The sequence below is a fragment of the Phlebotomus argentipes genome, unplaced genomic scaffold (assembly GCF_947086385.1).
Source record: "Phlebotomus argentipes unplaced genomic scaffold, Phlebotomus argentipes genome assembly contig_17, whole genome shotgun sequence".
Taxonomy (NCBI): Eukaryota; Metazoa; Arthropoda; class Insecta; order Diptera; family Psychodidae; genus Phlebotomus; species Phlebotomus argentipes.
In genome coordinates this window covers 786,478-800,648 of record NW_026776166.1, presented here as the reverse complement: position 1 = coordinate 800,648, position 14,171 = coordinate 786,478, and the positions used below count along the sequence as shown (strand labels likewise).

General features: G+C 40.6%; 1 protein-coding gene across 2 annotated transcripts in view; it reads right to left on the bottom strand.

The window, feature by feature from the left end:
- The window catches only part of LOC132256723 (zwei Ig domain protein zig-8), a 47,427-nt gene extending 33,659 nt beyond the window's left edge, over nt 1-13,768 (bottom strand). The window contains exons 1-2 of one of the 2 annotated variants that reach the window (XM_059753236.1): nt 13,464-13,768; nt 12,456-13,113 (exon numbers count right to left, since the gene is read on the bottom strand). In XM_059753236.1, coding sequence (XP_059609219.1) covers nt 12,456-12,525 — 70 coding nt within the window. In that variant the 5' untranslated portion in view covers nt 12,526-13,113; nt 13,464-13,768. The remainder of the gene's footprint in view (nt 1-12,455; nt 13,114-13,463) is intronic. The other variant, XM_059753237.1, reaches the window with a different exon arrangement.
- Between the last annotated feature and the right edge of the window lie 403 nt (nt 13,769-14,171).

Genomic DNA, 14,171 nt, shown 5'->3' with positions numbered 1-14,171 from the left:
TCGTAAAATAGTTTTGCTATATGAGAGACACATTTCCCTACTTTCTTCTTTTCACATTTCCCTCTTTCTGTTGTGGCAAAAACATATAAACTTTGTTCACTTTGACCGACGTCAGCGTGTGCAATTCGTCCAACACATTTCATGGCAGTTACTCAATTTCCTCCCTGTGCACTTAAGGGTTCTGTCTGTCATCTCGCTTCTGGAATTCCTCCTCTTGGTCGCCACACGGTGGTAAGTCTCGCCAAGAGTGAGAAAATTTGTCGTGAGTAGATGTCTCTTGGCAGCTTTTTTCCGCCACCCACAATTCTCTCCCATGATGGCACTTTAAGCTCCTGTTTATGGCTATTTACTCCACAATGCATCACACAGACACAATCTCCATTGGATTCCAGCAGATTCTCCCCATTTGTTAACCCCATTTCATGCAGCAAGCGTACATTTTTCAATTACGCCCTGTGAATTTATCAAAAATCATTTTAAACGACACTCTGTTTTCAATTTACCCTATGAAAATTCATTTCACACCCGCCATTAGGAGCCTCACGGGCGATTTAGCAAAAAGAGCCCGCGGAGTTTATTCCCCCCCACCGCCGAGTGAAAGTGGCTGTGAAGACATCAAATAAAGAGATTATTGCTAATAAAAGACATGGCGAAAGGAGCTCTAAAGTCGTGGTGTAAAACCACTGAAAGTACACTCAAGAAGGGGTTGAAAATGGTTAAAAATGCAAAATATCCAAACTCTCAATCACGACGCGCGGTTTATTTTCCGTATACTTTTCCCTCACAATTGTGAGATTTTGTGCGATTTCCTTGAATTTCTCATCGTATGTGAATTGCAGAAATCCTGAACGGAAACTAATCGCACAAATTAATCACAAAGTGCATTTCATCCAACTTACGGATTAATTGTTCTATTTCAGAAACTTTGCCAGAGCTTTGCATTTATCGTGACATTCAAGTATTGAAATCACTTTCCAATTAAGATGTCAATTATCTTGTCATTTAAAATCTTCCTAAGCGCTTGTCTCTGCATGAACTTTCGCGATATCAACTTAAACGACGCCCTTCTAATGGCAGACATGGCCAAATAAGATCAAAGACTCTCCGCTGCCAGTTGTGCTATTCATTATCCAGGGGCAAGAACTCCGTTGGAAAAGCGTCTGGCGAGGATTTCACTTTGAGACACGCTTCATTGGGCGAATTTGCAATTTGGGTATTGTGTATGATTTTCCACATGAAGACCGGCATTCTTTCCACGCAGACTGAGCGAGAATTTGCCATATTTTCGCACAATCTCCGTCTATCATGTTGGAGAAAAAGAATGCTAAAACTTGATCCAAATATGCATTATCAAAATACCAATGGTATTTCATGCTCCTCTCATCACAAATGGGATCATTTTCACCTCTTCTGATGTCTTCTTAAGTGCAATTCAAGTGGTGAACTACAACCATTTCTCTCTTTGTTCACAACCCATGGCAAACAATGCGTTCTCTGTTCATATTAAATTGCCAGACTAGAAGTAATCCCATTAAATATAAATCCACAAATGCTACAGGCAAAATCGTAAACCATGCTGAAGATTCGAATTTGATTTTATGCTAAACAGAGCATTGCTTTTGTGGATTTTCGGGATTTTGAGATTTTCCAGGAAAACAAGATTTCATGAAGTGGACTTGAAAACTGCATGCAGATTTATTCTTGACTTGTGCAATAGTCAAGCCAATGGTACAATGAGGAAATTTGTACAAGAGTATTTTAATAGTGCTCGAAACGTAAATTCTGCTGAATGAATGAATGAATGAATGAATGAATATTCGCTTTACTTTGTTGCTGCATAAGTTACACAAGTGTTTACAGACATTTGAACGGAAAAGGTATGAAATAATAGAATTGTAAAGAAGATTACAAATATGCTTTCAACATCTTCATGTAAAATTCAGAATCTTCAGCTGTAATGCTTGAATTACATTGAAAGAATCACAAGAATCTTAATCTTATTTTTGTAGCAAATGATTTTTTAAAACTACACAGTTTTAAATATACAAAAAACTGGATTCAAAAGGCTCTAAATTTAAACTTAATTGACATTCCAAAGTGGGTCACAACTGAAATAAATCAAATTTGATTTATTTTTGTCTTAATTTGAAATTCCAATTTCTTTATTTAATTACTGTCAAACGTCAATCAAATTTACAAATTTATTGTGAGAGACATTTTTATTTTTTGCTTCACAACTATCAGAAGATAAGTAAAATTGACTGGAGAAATCTCCAAAGCATTGAATTTTATGCTGAATTGTCACTTGACAAAGTTATTTCTCGACTAACGAAGTGCTTTAGAATTCATCTTAAATTGCTCTCCTCAGCAATTAAGGGTTTGCGGACTGATTTTAAAACGCGTCACAGAGCTTTTCATTCTTCCTTACTTAGCAATTCTCACTTAATGATTATATCAATCTTGTATTGGACATTGAGTGAGGCTCAAATCCGTTGGGGATGACATTTTTACCCGGATCAGCGGAAAAAAAAGGAGTGCCGAGACGCCCGAAAAATCGAGGGACTTCTTAGCAATTTAATCGTATATAGCATTTGTGTTGCTATGCATAATTGATTGACATGTTCGAGCTGTGGAATTGCTGAGGGAATTGTTAAAAGTTTTCGGTGTTTCTTCTTTCATGGGAAATGTGGCAACTTTTTCTCCGCTGCGCGATGCTTTTTGTCCAAAACCCCAACGCTTGGCCCTACTTATTATATTTTATGACAAACAGTACCGAAAGTTTTGAAATTTCTCGATTATTCTCTATGCTGTGTTCGAGGGACTCTCTGGAGACTTTAACAACTGCTGGACACATTTCTGCCGCTGAACTTTTTCTCAGTTGGCGCTTATTTCATTAAATACAGTCGTAGCAGTGAAAAAAAGTCCAACGTCGAAGCCTTTTGGGAGAATTCGTGTGGCCAGAGTTTCAATTCGGTTGTCAGTTGATTTTTTATGGTGTTGGGAAAAGTTGCAGAATTTCCTGAAATTTTTCATTCTAATATGTTTGGAGCGTTTGTCATTCGATGGCGTCAAAGAGCGCGCAAAAGTCCCTTTTCGCTTGTGTCGCGATGGTCGCGATAATCATCCAGAATATCAAAAGCACTTCACAATGTGATCTCCTGCGGAGTGCGGATGGCAAGAGAAGAGTTCAGGCGGGCAAATTGTTCCTCGCCACTGAGGAGTGGAAGAAAAGTTTTGTAAAATTGAGCATTTCTGGCAGCCGCTACTTAATTAGGATGTCACATTGGCTTTTTTCTCCCCTTTTTGGCAGTTAATTAAGAGAGTCGAGGCAAGAAGTTAAGTGGCAATACAGAGAGGTTCGGCGGGTGTGAAGATGAAGCCAATGCCTTGCATTTCTTGTGGTGAAAGCTCACGTGACGTCGCGCAAAAGCTCATGATTTATCGCCAGCAACACACAAACTTTCCGCCGTTGCCAGAAAGCCAACACATCATTATAATTCGGTGGAATTTCTGCGAGTGAATATAAATTTTAATCTGCCGCCCCTTTTTTACAACTGTTGCCACGCAAGAGATGCATAGTTTGCATGCGGAGCAAATGTGAAATATACTGTAGATATGTTGGCCTTTGGAGACAAAGAGCCTCGCCAAATGCAACGCGAAAAGTGGCGCAGGAATTATGTTTATGTCGCAAATAAATTCTCCTGCATGTCACTATTGAGGTGAATTGGAGGTTCCATAAAAAAAATCAGAGGTGTTCTGCAGACGGACTTCATGAGAATCTATTGATGTGTAATTGGATTGAATGACGCAGTCTCGAATCTCTCTAAGAATGGCCAACAAAGAGAGACAAAAGACAATATTGGAGATGGGTTCTATCACAAGAAGACGCTTTTATCTTCACCATGGAATTATCTCAAATTAACATCGAAACATTTCTTTCCCAACACATTTTCCTTAATGTGTTCTTTCTAGTCTGTGAACATTTGAAGCGTAATGATAAATGAATTTCCAGCGTTGAAAGCGAATTCATTGTGTCGGAAAGTAGAAAATTTCCGCACAAATTAAAACTATCAAATGCAATTTAAATTAAAATCAAATGAAGCAATCGATGCCAGTAATGTGATACTGTATATTTCCTGATAAACTGTTTTTGATTGCCACGACAGTGCTTCACTTAATTGACTGTCGATGTCATGCGCAAATTTTAATCAATTCAAATCGAGATACGCCCAAATATTTAACATCCAGCGATTGTTTATTGTTGTTACTAAATATCGTTACTTGAAGTATTGGCACACAAGTTGTGTTGTCCCTTAAAAGTAGGTCAGACGTCATCCTTATGTATAATGCATGGAAAGAACTGTCGAGTAGTTTCCCAAAAGAGAAAACGAACACTGCGCTATTCAATTTGATTCAGCGAGTACTTCCACTCATTTCAGGCTCATAATGAATTTTGCTTGAGGGCGTAATCAAGGGTGTATGGTTGAAAGCATTCATCTCCACTATTATTGCAATCCATATAATTTTCAATCATAAGCGACGAGCGCGGAGACCCGAAATGAATTCATTTGAGAGCGCACTGTGGAATGTCTGAGAGGATATTACAATTAATCTACTGTGAAAAAATGCGATAGTTTTTATTTCCACGGCGACTTGCATGGCGTGGGAAGTTAATGAAATTGAACCTGGGAAATCACGGGAGATAAAAAGGAAAGTAGCGTGACAAGATAAATTTATTGTGATACTCCACACGGGATGGCGACGTGAGGAAATTCATTAGGGACACACACACACACACAAGTGGAGAATTTTAGTTTCCATTAGCATTAAAAGTTAATATTCATGTTATGCAAATTTATCATGCCTCCATGTGGTAATTCACGTATTTATACATAATTTACCGAGTCAACTAATTAATTTGGCGGGTATTAGTCTGCTACGGTGACAAACGGATCAATTTCTTCATCTTATTGTAGAGATTTTGCTGATGTGACAAGGCGTTTCAAAGCAGGTGCTTATTTAGCTACTTCCCGGAAGCACAGAGGAATTCCTCAATGCATTTACAATATATCATTGCTGAAGTTAATCCACCTAGTTTATTAATAGAACGTGTGCATGCACTTCCACTTGTCACACATTCCGACGCTCTTCACCTGTGAAAGCTCCGAATGTGGCTTTCTCCGGGAGTGCAGCCCATTCATCAATGTGGAAAGGAAAGCTCTGGCGCATTCATTAAATAGCAGCGCTGCACAAATTCATCTTGGCAAAATCCGTTGAAGGAAAAATTCATTAAGCCAGTTGGGCATAATTCGGACCACGGCTATGAATTTATGTAATATACAAGAGGGCTGTGGAATGCGGCGGTGAACTTTTCAAGAAAATCTACCTGCAGCATTGCACGAGATTCTTAGGCTCTGTTCGCTGGAACGAGAGCTGCATTCATGCGAGAATAGCTCGAGAGGTGGGAACAGAGTTGGCGGGCGGCTAGAAGATGGCATGGAGTGCATTGCAACTTGATCTTAATCTTTCCCCAGCTGCTCTTCGGCATCGCGTTCCCGTGGCAACTTTTCGACTCTCGCCTCTCACATGCAAACTATTCACGATGCACATGAAATTCTTTTCACCCGCCTCTCCTGCCCACCCCAAGGAATTGGTGTGGATGCGAAACATGGGTAAACACGATGAGTGTGGAGAGGAGTGTGGGAGGAACTTAAATTTTCTCTGGAGGAAACTTTGTTGTTTATTGCTTTCACGTATTGTGTAATAGGTGCTTTTATTTGCACATTGTGATATTTTTCACCATATACGCCTCGCTTGTGAGCACTTTTTCATGTGCGAAGCTCGCGAAGAAGTGAAAATGTCTACACTTTTCCCAAATAGTTGTATCAAACTAGCGACAGTGCAGAATTCCTCACGGGAGGAATTTTTCTCCCAGCGCACTTTTCCATTGAAGAAAAAAAGCTGCAATTCTGTGATGCTTCAATCTCAATGAAAATATCTTGGCAGTCTTATTAAATTCCTCAATGGGAATTTCCTTAGGCAAAAATATCAGCGAAATTGTTTATCTCCTCTCGCTTCTTTGACTGAGTGCCGACGAAAGATTTTCCAGGTGCAAACTTGGAAAATTCACCAGAGAGACTCCGCAATTATATTTAATCATCCACAAATATTTCACACCCAAATATCCTTTTATCTATTCTCACATTTTTCCTCGCAAGTGCAGAAAGAACAATCGGATGTAACATGCAAAGTGTCTGGAAAAACGAGCAGCAAATGCAAATTTTAAGGGGTGCTTTTCCAAACTTATTCACACCCACTTATTCGAGAGTAAATTGAAAAGCGATTCTCAATACAACTTTTCCCGGAGTTGCTAATGAACAAGATTAGAGCTTAAAGTTTTGCTACAGTTCATTAAAGGTGAGCCTTGGCGCTATTTGATTGGTCTTTCACCAAGGGCTAAGGAAAAACCCCGCCATTCAGTACTTCCTTCCATATGTACAGAACTTGGGAAATGTTTATGTGAACACTCTTATCCGCTTGTGTGGCTCAAAGGATTCGCCTTTCATGTATTCATGAGCTCACTGGACCCGAGCACTGTACAAAGGCGGCATGTGAGCTTTCGTCAGTGAATGGGGATGAAGGAAAGAATCGGATGCACTGGGGCGATGCATTACCTGGGGATAATGGGAAGGGCAAGTACAACTGTAACTCACTCGCCAACTTCACAATGTACACAAGGAGTGTGTATTTGCCCCTCACATTCAACGTCGTAATGCAAAATTGCATTTTTTATGGACTCCACTTTAATGAAGCACGAATTGCATGTTGCATTCTGCGCCCCAAAGCGACCAATTGTGCGCCCCTTGGTCCACCCATATTTCACAAGTAATCAATATAATCGCAACTACAAATGCCAACGATTGCAATCCATTCCAATTGTTCCCAAATTGACTAGCATTTTTTGTAGTTTAGCGCGTGAATAGGCAAAAAAAACCATGACAATTTATGTTCAAGCGGGAAAAACTCTCTCACTATTCTACATCGGTTGTTTTCTTACTTCCTGCTCGACTCGGGATTTGGAATGGAACTCTCTCTCTCTGTTTATTTACCTGTGCCATTAAGGCTCCTTTCGAAATCCGTCCTTTTCCCGCACAGCATTTGAATATTCTTCTCTCTGTATTTTAGTGTTGGAAAATATGAGAACTTTGTGACTTTTGTAGCAATTTTGGACACAACAACATTGTTTTGTGCACAAACAAAATACAACTTTTAATGAAAGGTTTTGAAATCTCAAGCTGAATAAAACCTGGGGGCAAAATGTATTGTATGAAAAGTCTTCTTCCTTGCAATCTTGTTTTAGGTAAATAATAGCTTTTTAACCTTTTCAACAGTTGGAACTTTGCATTTTTCGGTGAGACTCAATCAACATTGAAATCCTTAGCAAAGCAAAGGATTACACCCGCATTATTTGCATACTGACTGCATTGTATTTGCTTAAAGAAGCCAACAATGCTTGGGCAAGCAGAGGATGATCGAGGCGTGAAGAATGGGGTGAAGATGAGGCATTTGTGGCACTCCACAATTATTGCCGCAGGAATCTTAAATAGATATTAATTCCGGCTCATTTCCCTATTTTATCAGAAGGCATTTTTCCCCGTTGCCACTTCGCGCTCACCACCCCCGACGAAGAGGCGGAAGAGTGTCGGGTGATTCCTATTGAATTCCCACCCCATCGGCAATTACTGTCGCGCCCGCGTTTGGGGTGTCTAATGATTTTTCAAATGCAATAAAAGTCAGCGAACATCGAGGGTGATTCCGCTAGTGGAGTTTTTGGGCGGGCGCGAGGCTGTAATGGGATTTCGCGTGACTTCTTTTCTGGATTTTGGGGGTGGCGAAACCGTTAAGAGATCGACGCGGTACAAATTGATTTTCTCGCATGCGAGCCCAGAGGGTGTGCAGTGTCGAGGACAGAATAATCGGATGGTGAGCATGACGAAAGGAAAGCAGATTAATGTTCTCTGTGTGTCTGGAATTCTTCAGAATTGCCTCCCCATCCGAACCCTCGAGTGGAGACCATCATCCATCTGCCACTATCCGCCCCACATTCAACCGCTCAAACAATTGAAATTGCCATTTAAACCACATTATACCGAGTTGAGTTCGTGAGCGCGCTCTGGAAAATAGCAAACTGGAAAATTCAATTCAATTACCTGGTCGAGGGTCGCTGGGAAGAGGGCATTGTTTGCCTCCTGCCCTGTCCGCCCACCCGGTGGCGCCCACTTGTACACACTCACTCACCTCAAAGTGATAAGAGGGTGGGAAGTGACTGGAGATGAAGAAAAATGAGGGAGAGCTCACAATTGCCCCATTCGCATTCTGACCGCACACAGCGCTTCATGGGACGACGGGAAATTCGATTTGCAGACGAAAAAAGATCAATTGTTCTCTGGCATTATTAAAATTCATACATTCTCTGGGGAATTTTATTTGCCAACCTCATCAAAAGAGAAAGAGTCGAAATTCAGGCCAAACAGTATCAGACAGACAGACACAGGAAAAGAGGGATAAAGGTGATTAAGAAGACTTGATGTTGCAAAAGACATACAAACTATAGAACAAAGTTATTTGCATCTCTCTTCGAATATTTACATACAAAGTCAATAATTATTGTCTCAGCGATGCAGTGGAAAAGAGAACATCGCCTGGATCCATTTCATTTGCTCAGCAAACAAACATTCGTCGCCGCTGTGCTGACAAAGTGAAGGAAATGATTCCTCATTGTGGGTTTATTGACTCTAAGCCATGGGAAAATTGTCCTTAGAGTGACGAGGAGTCCCCGAGCGAGTGGCATAATTTCCATGTGAATTATTCAATGATTTCCATTAAAATGGATTTATATGTCATTTAACTTTTCTAATGATTTCCTCCGCCACAGTCAATTGAATGTAATCCAGGGTGGTTGAGTGCAGTTGGGGCGTGAATTGTCGTCATGTAATTTCAGCCTTATTTATGGCATGAAGACACGGGGTTTCATAAATCCACGGAGAATGCAATATAATTTACAATTATGACTTGCTTTAATGAAATTTCCTCCGCAACTTGGATGTCTTAAATGAAGCTATAGTTCACAGTCTCTTAATTATGTGCTTCTTGCATGTGGGATAGTTAATTTCTTTTCAACATTCTGCATTCAAAAGGTTTCACGAAGGATATCTTGAGAAGCATGATATTAAATCTCAGCGATAGATTGTTGTAAAAGTGATAAACTTTGCCACTCTGAGAGATGTCTCGGTGTGTGTTTTGAAATTTTCATCATAATCTCAAATATTGACCAAATAAGTCCTCACTGAGAGTTTGTCTTTTGGTGAAACTTGCACCTTTGTTATCACGATGGAATGTTTTACTTCTAATTTGCTGTAGTTGCTCTTGACAAAGGGCAAATACAGTAGCAAAACTCACTCTAACTTAATATCAATCAACATTAAATTAATTTATGGTAGAACTGTGATATGAAATACAGAGTGTGCTCAAGTATTTTAATCCTCTCACACAATGTAGCAAATTTGTAAGTGGAGCGAAATGAACTTGTTCGCGAAAAAGGCGCTCTTGTCTTTGATGTAGTCCACTTTGGTGGGAAAAGTTTCACGGGTTTTCGCCGCAACATAATAAAAATTTAACTTTTCTACAATTCCCTAGACAAAAATTGCGTTAAAAGTGTATCAAAGCTTTTATGCATAACTCTGAGCGAATGTTTTTTAATTTGTAATGGAATCCCTTTGAATATTTATCACGCAAAATCTCCTCAAGAGAGACAGAAAGAAAAGTGCAAATTAAGTTATTATAAGTCCGGGAGAGAGTGAATAAAAGTCCTGAAAGCTCCTTTCTTGTGAATTGTCATGGCTCTGAACAAATCTGCAAATAGTATTCAACTATTTGCAAATTGAATTTGACTCAATATTCACGAATAATAACGCATGCTAAAGCGCACTCTTTCCGAAGGGTGATACAATATGTAAAATTTGCAGCGTGTTTGCATGAAATGCACATAGCAGAATTTAATACTTTTGCGAATTTTCACCTCGCTTGCAAGCGCGAAATTCTGCGGATGTAATTCAGTGCGCATAAAGTGTCGCTCGCGGGGTGAAAAGTACCCCCATAATATATGTGGGATGACAAAGAAGTGCACAGAGAAGTCCTGTTGAAATAAATTATCGCGCGACACAGTTTTCCCAACCAGAGTTTTCCATCTGCAATGAGAGTAAAACGCGCGCGCGTTCATTTTGGCCAAAGAGCGTGTGTCTCAATTTTACATGATGAGTTCGTGATGAAGTCAAACATTTGGGGTGTGCTTTGGTGGGGCCAAAAACGAATATTGAATTTTAAACGAGCAAAGTACGACATTATCAAATATTCATTTCATCGCAACGAGGACCGAATATGTGACTAGATTATGCAACGAGCACACTTCAAGAGTTGCACAATGCAAAACACCGCGATAATCAAACATCGACGGATTTTACAGTCAAACTATTCTGGGCAAAATAGCATTATTTATGTGGGCAAATTTACATTGAAAAGTGCACATTGCTATATAATCTGAACGAGTCCCTTCACTAATGATAATGTGTATACACTTTGAGAAATGCCGCACAAGAGATAACTAAATTCCTTTGGAAATTGATTGCCAAACTTCCCGAACTTCGCATGCTTTTACTCCCGAAACTCCCTTCAGTTATATGCATCTTCTTTGGTGTGCCAGCAATTGTAATATCTAAGGTGGATTCTGGGGAATGCTGCAACTCAACTTTCACCATTCGCTTCTTGGGCGATTTGCAAAATTAAGCTTTTCCCAATGCCAAACACACACAGTGGAAATTTTTCGACATTTGCACAGCATCTACCATAAATTCTCATACATGTTGCTCAAGGCGCAAGCCAACATTTCAGCTTTCACGGTTTTCCGGGTCTCATTAAATGTAATGCCACCGAGTCTTGGGGTAGAGTGCAAATAAAATGGTAGAAAATTGCTACGTGCCGTAACCTGCTGTGCGGGAGAATCCTCAGCATGAAATTCCACTACATATGTGAAAGATCATGCAGAAGAAAATTTGTTGTCTGCCACGGGTGAGCGAGGTGAGCAGGAGTCGAGTTTTCCCACCCCCAGACATTGGATTTAATGGTGGAGTATTTCTCACTGGAAAATTGTCGCGCTGGCGCCACTTGGCTGTTGGGAATTGTGATGATAATTTGTAGACATAGATTAATTACGGGGCCCAAAAGACGATGCCATGCAATAAAATATCTCAATGTCAAATTTAATCATTTGCCACGCGGCTGAGGAAAAGTGTCAGAGTAAATTGAATTTGACAGTGGAGCGAATTCAGGCGGATGGCAGAGACATTCATCAATTCCTTGCGACAACATTCGAGCAAATCCAATTGAATTGTTCCCTATGTAGAGCACTCGGAGGTCACTGACAAGTACAAATATTTGAGGGTGTGCTCTAACTTCCACCATACGCGAGCGATATAAGGCGGGAAAAAATGGGTCAACGGACCTTCGAGTGACTCCGCGGGTTCTGCAACATCTTCCACCATTCCAACCCTTTCTGTAAGGGAAATTCTTTCTCACTTTCACCCGCTTCGGAAGACGCAAATGAACTCAGATTAGCAGCAGATTCGGATGGAATTGTTGAAGTTCTTCAAGAAAATATCATTTACCAGACATTGCAGTGTATTTTCCTGACAGATTATAGTAAATGTTACTTAAATTGAGGCTTATGAGCTATCTTTTATCATGGTCAGTTGATAAAGAATGATTGATTGATTGATATTTTGCAACGATATTTCACTAAAGTTCTTCTTTTTTTGGGAAATCATTGGAAATTGTCAAAAAATCCAATAAATTTCTTTAAAATAGAGGATTTTTCGTAGAATCTCACATCTTTCCCTATCAATATTTAAAAAATACCTCTTAAATTTCCAGAGAAAAAGAGTTTTAAATGCTTTGTTGCCGAACATCCAATAGAACTCGCCATTGCCTATGCTTTTGCTCACCCATTTTCTACCTTGAGGAAATCGAATAACAGTGAAATGGAATATTATTCTAGCTGAAACAATTGAGAAGGACAATAATTTCATCTCATATTTCATAGACTTATTGAATTTTTGCTTCGGAAAGGCTCTTCGCCATCAGTGTCTCTAAATTCAATTTCGCCGCTCCGCATTCGATTCGCAGGACAATTGGAGAGAATGGTGAAAAGTTTCGAAGATGTGTAGAAAATAATAAATTATCTTCAACACTCTTGTGCACACGATGGGTTTCATTTTTGATTAAATTCCCAGGGATTTGGCGCGGATGGGTTTTTGCCGCCCGCACGCGGACGCTGATGAAAAGGCAGCAATTTGCGAAATTTCACCTCGCCAGGAGGGATTTTAATCCCTTTTAGAACTCACCTTTGATTTTTGACTGCAGGATTAGCAGACAGAATCCTATGTAGACACGAAACCGGTACAGTATTTTCATTCTGCCGTGTAATATTGTGCTCCGTGAACTCTGAGAATATACTTGAGATAATCTTCCTTTTTTCACTGCCGCCCCTTCGTCGCTCGTGATAGAGAGACTTTGGTGGAATTTAATATCTCAGCAGCATAATTGGTCGCCCTGAGCGTATGGCTGGGATTGAGCATGAGTCTGTGGAATCTCAATCTCTGCACCGTTGCTGACTACCGGGCATCGGCAATTAAATGGAATTGCGGATCATGCTGATTGCGTGAGTTTTCCTTATCCACTCGGCACGTGATTCAGTCCAGTGTTGATTTTTCAGCGCTCGCCCCAAGGGAAGCATCGCCGCACTGCCCAATGGGATCATCTTCACACATCATTTTTCACATTTGTCCCACACTTTCTCTCACCATCTGCAAATGGACAATCGTGATTCTCCGACTTCTCAGCACCGCTCACACTGCTCTCATTAATATTGTATCGCACTGCTGGCGACGTGTCGGAATGTCCTTTCTCTGCGCCCACAACAAGGATGATATGTTGCAATACTGTAAAGTCACATCACCGCACTCGGAGAACAGTGAAATTCTGCACAATTCAATGTGTGACCTAAATTTATGAACATTGGCAGTTTGAAAAAAAGCACCTCTTTTGTTGCTTGAAGAAGAAGCTTTACGAGCAACAATAAAGTGCGCAAGAAGCGATCGTGATTGGAGAATCAAAGGAGTTCTCAGAGGGGATAAAGATAGAAGCATAAATTCACTTCGAATTAGAGTTTAGCCAAAGTATTAAACTTCTTCCGAAAGAGCTCAACTTTGCTTTGATGTCAAGAATAGAATTCAATAAGTGTTGCATTTGCATGAAAATTCACAAGCTGCGCTACTTTCATTCAATTCATGTGCTCTAGGCATGGATTCGACACGTTGTGGCGATTTATCTTGAGCCACAATTTTCATTACCCTTCCGTGCAGGCGAACTTATTGGGAGGCGAACCGCCAGAAGGTGTTTTCCGTGGTCAGTAGATTTGGCAAAGATGTCACGCAATTCCTCGCAATCTCATATGTGTTTGACTCGTGATATCCAATGTCCAAATTTACTTGCTTATCGCTTAGAGACGCTGAGAAGCTTGGATTTGGGATTAGGCGAGGAAAAAGGCAAGACGTGCATCTCGCCAGGGGTGCTTTGCCAACCAGAGCACGTACTTTAGAGCGAAACAGGGTGTTTTTGCGCATCAAACGCGAAGATGTTTGCAAGTCTTCTCACTGTCACAGTGAGAGAGCACTAGAAATCGCGTGTTTTATGGCATTCAAAATGACACACGTTCCGATAGACACGCGGAATTGCACTGAGGGGCACATGATTGCCGATGCCAAATCTCAATCTTCCAGGCGATCGAAATGCGCAACTTTCCAGTTCCCGCCACCAAACGCCTTCCAGCGGACAGGCGCAGACACACTGGAAGTCCCCACCACACCTGGAAGGCTCTCAAGACTCTCACTCACCCTTGAATCCACTTGACGCGTATTCCGGGAATAATATCTCAATAGGGAGATGTCGCGAAGGGGTGGAGCACTGTGAGAAACACGATCCAGAGAAGTGTGATGTATTGAAATGCTAAGATGTGCGTTATAAGCAAATGAACCTCGCATCGGCTGGGAATTCAGATC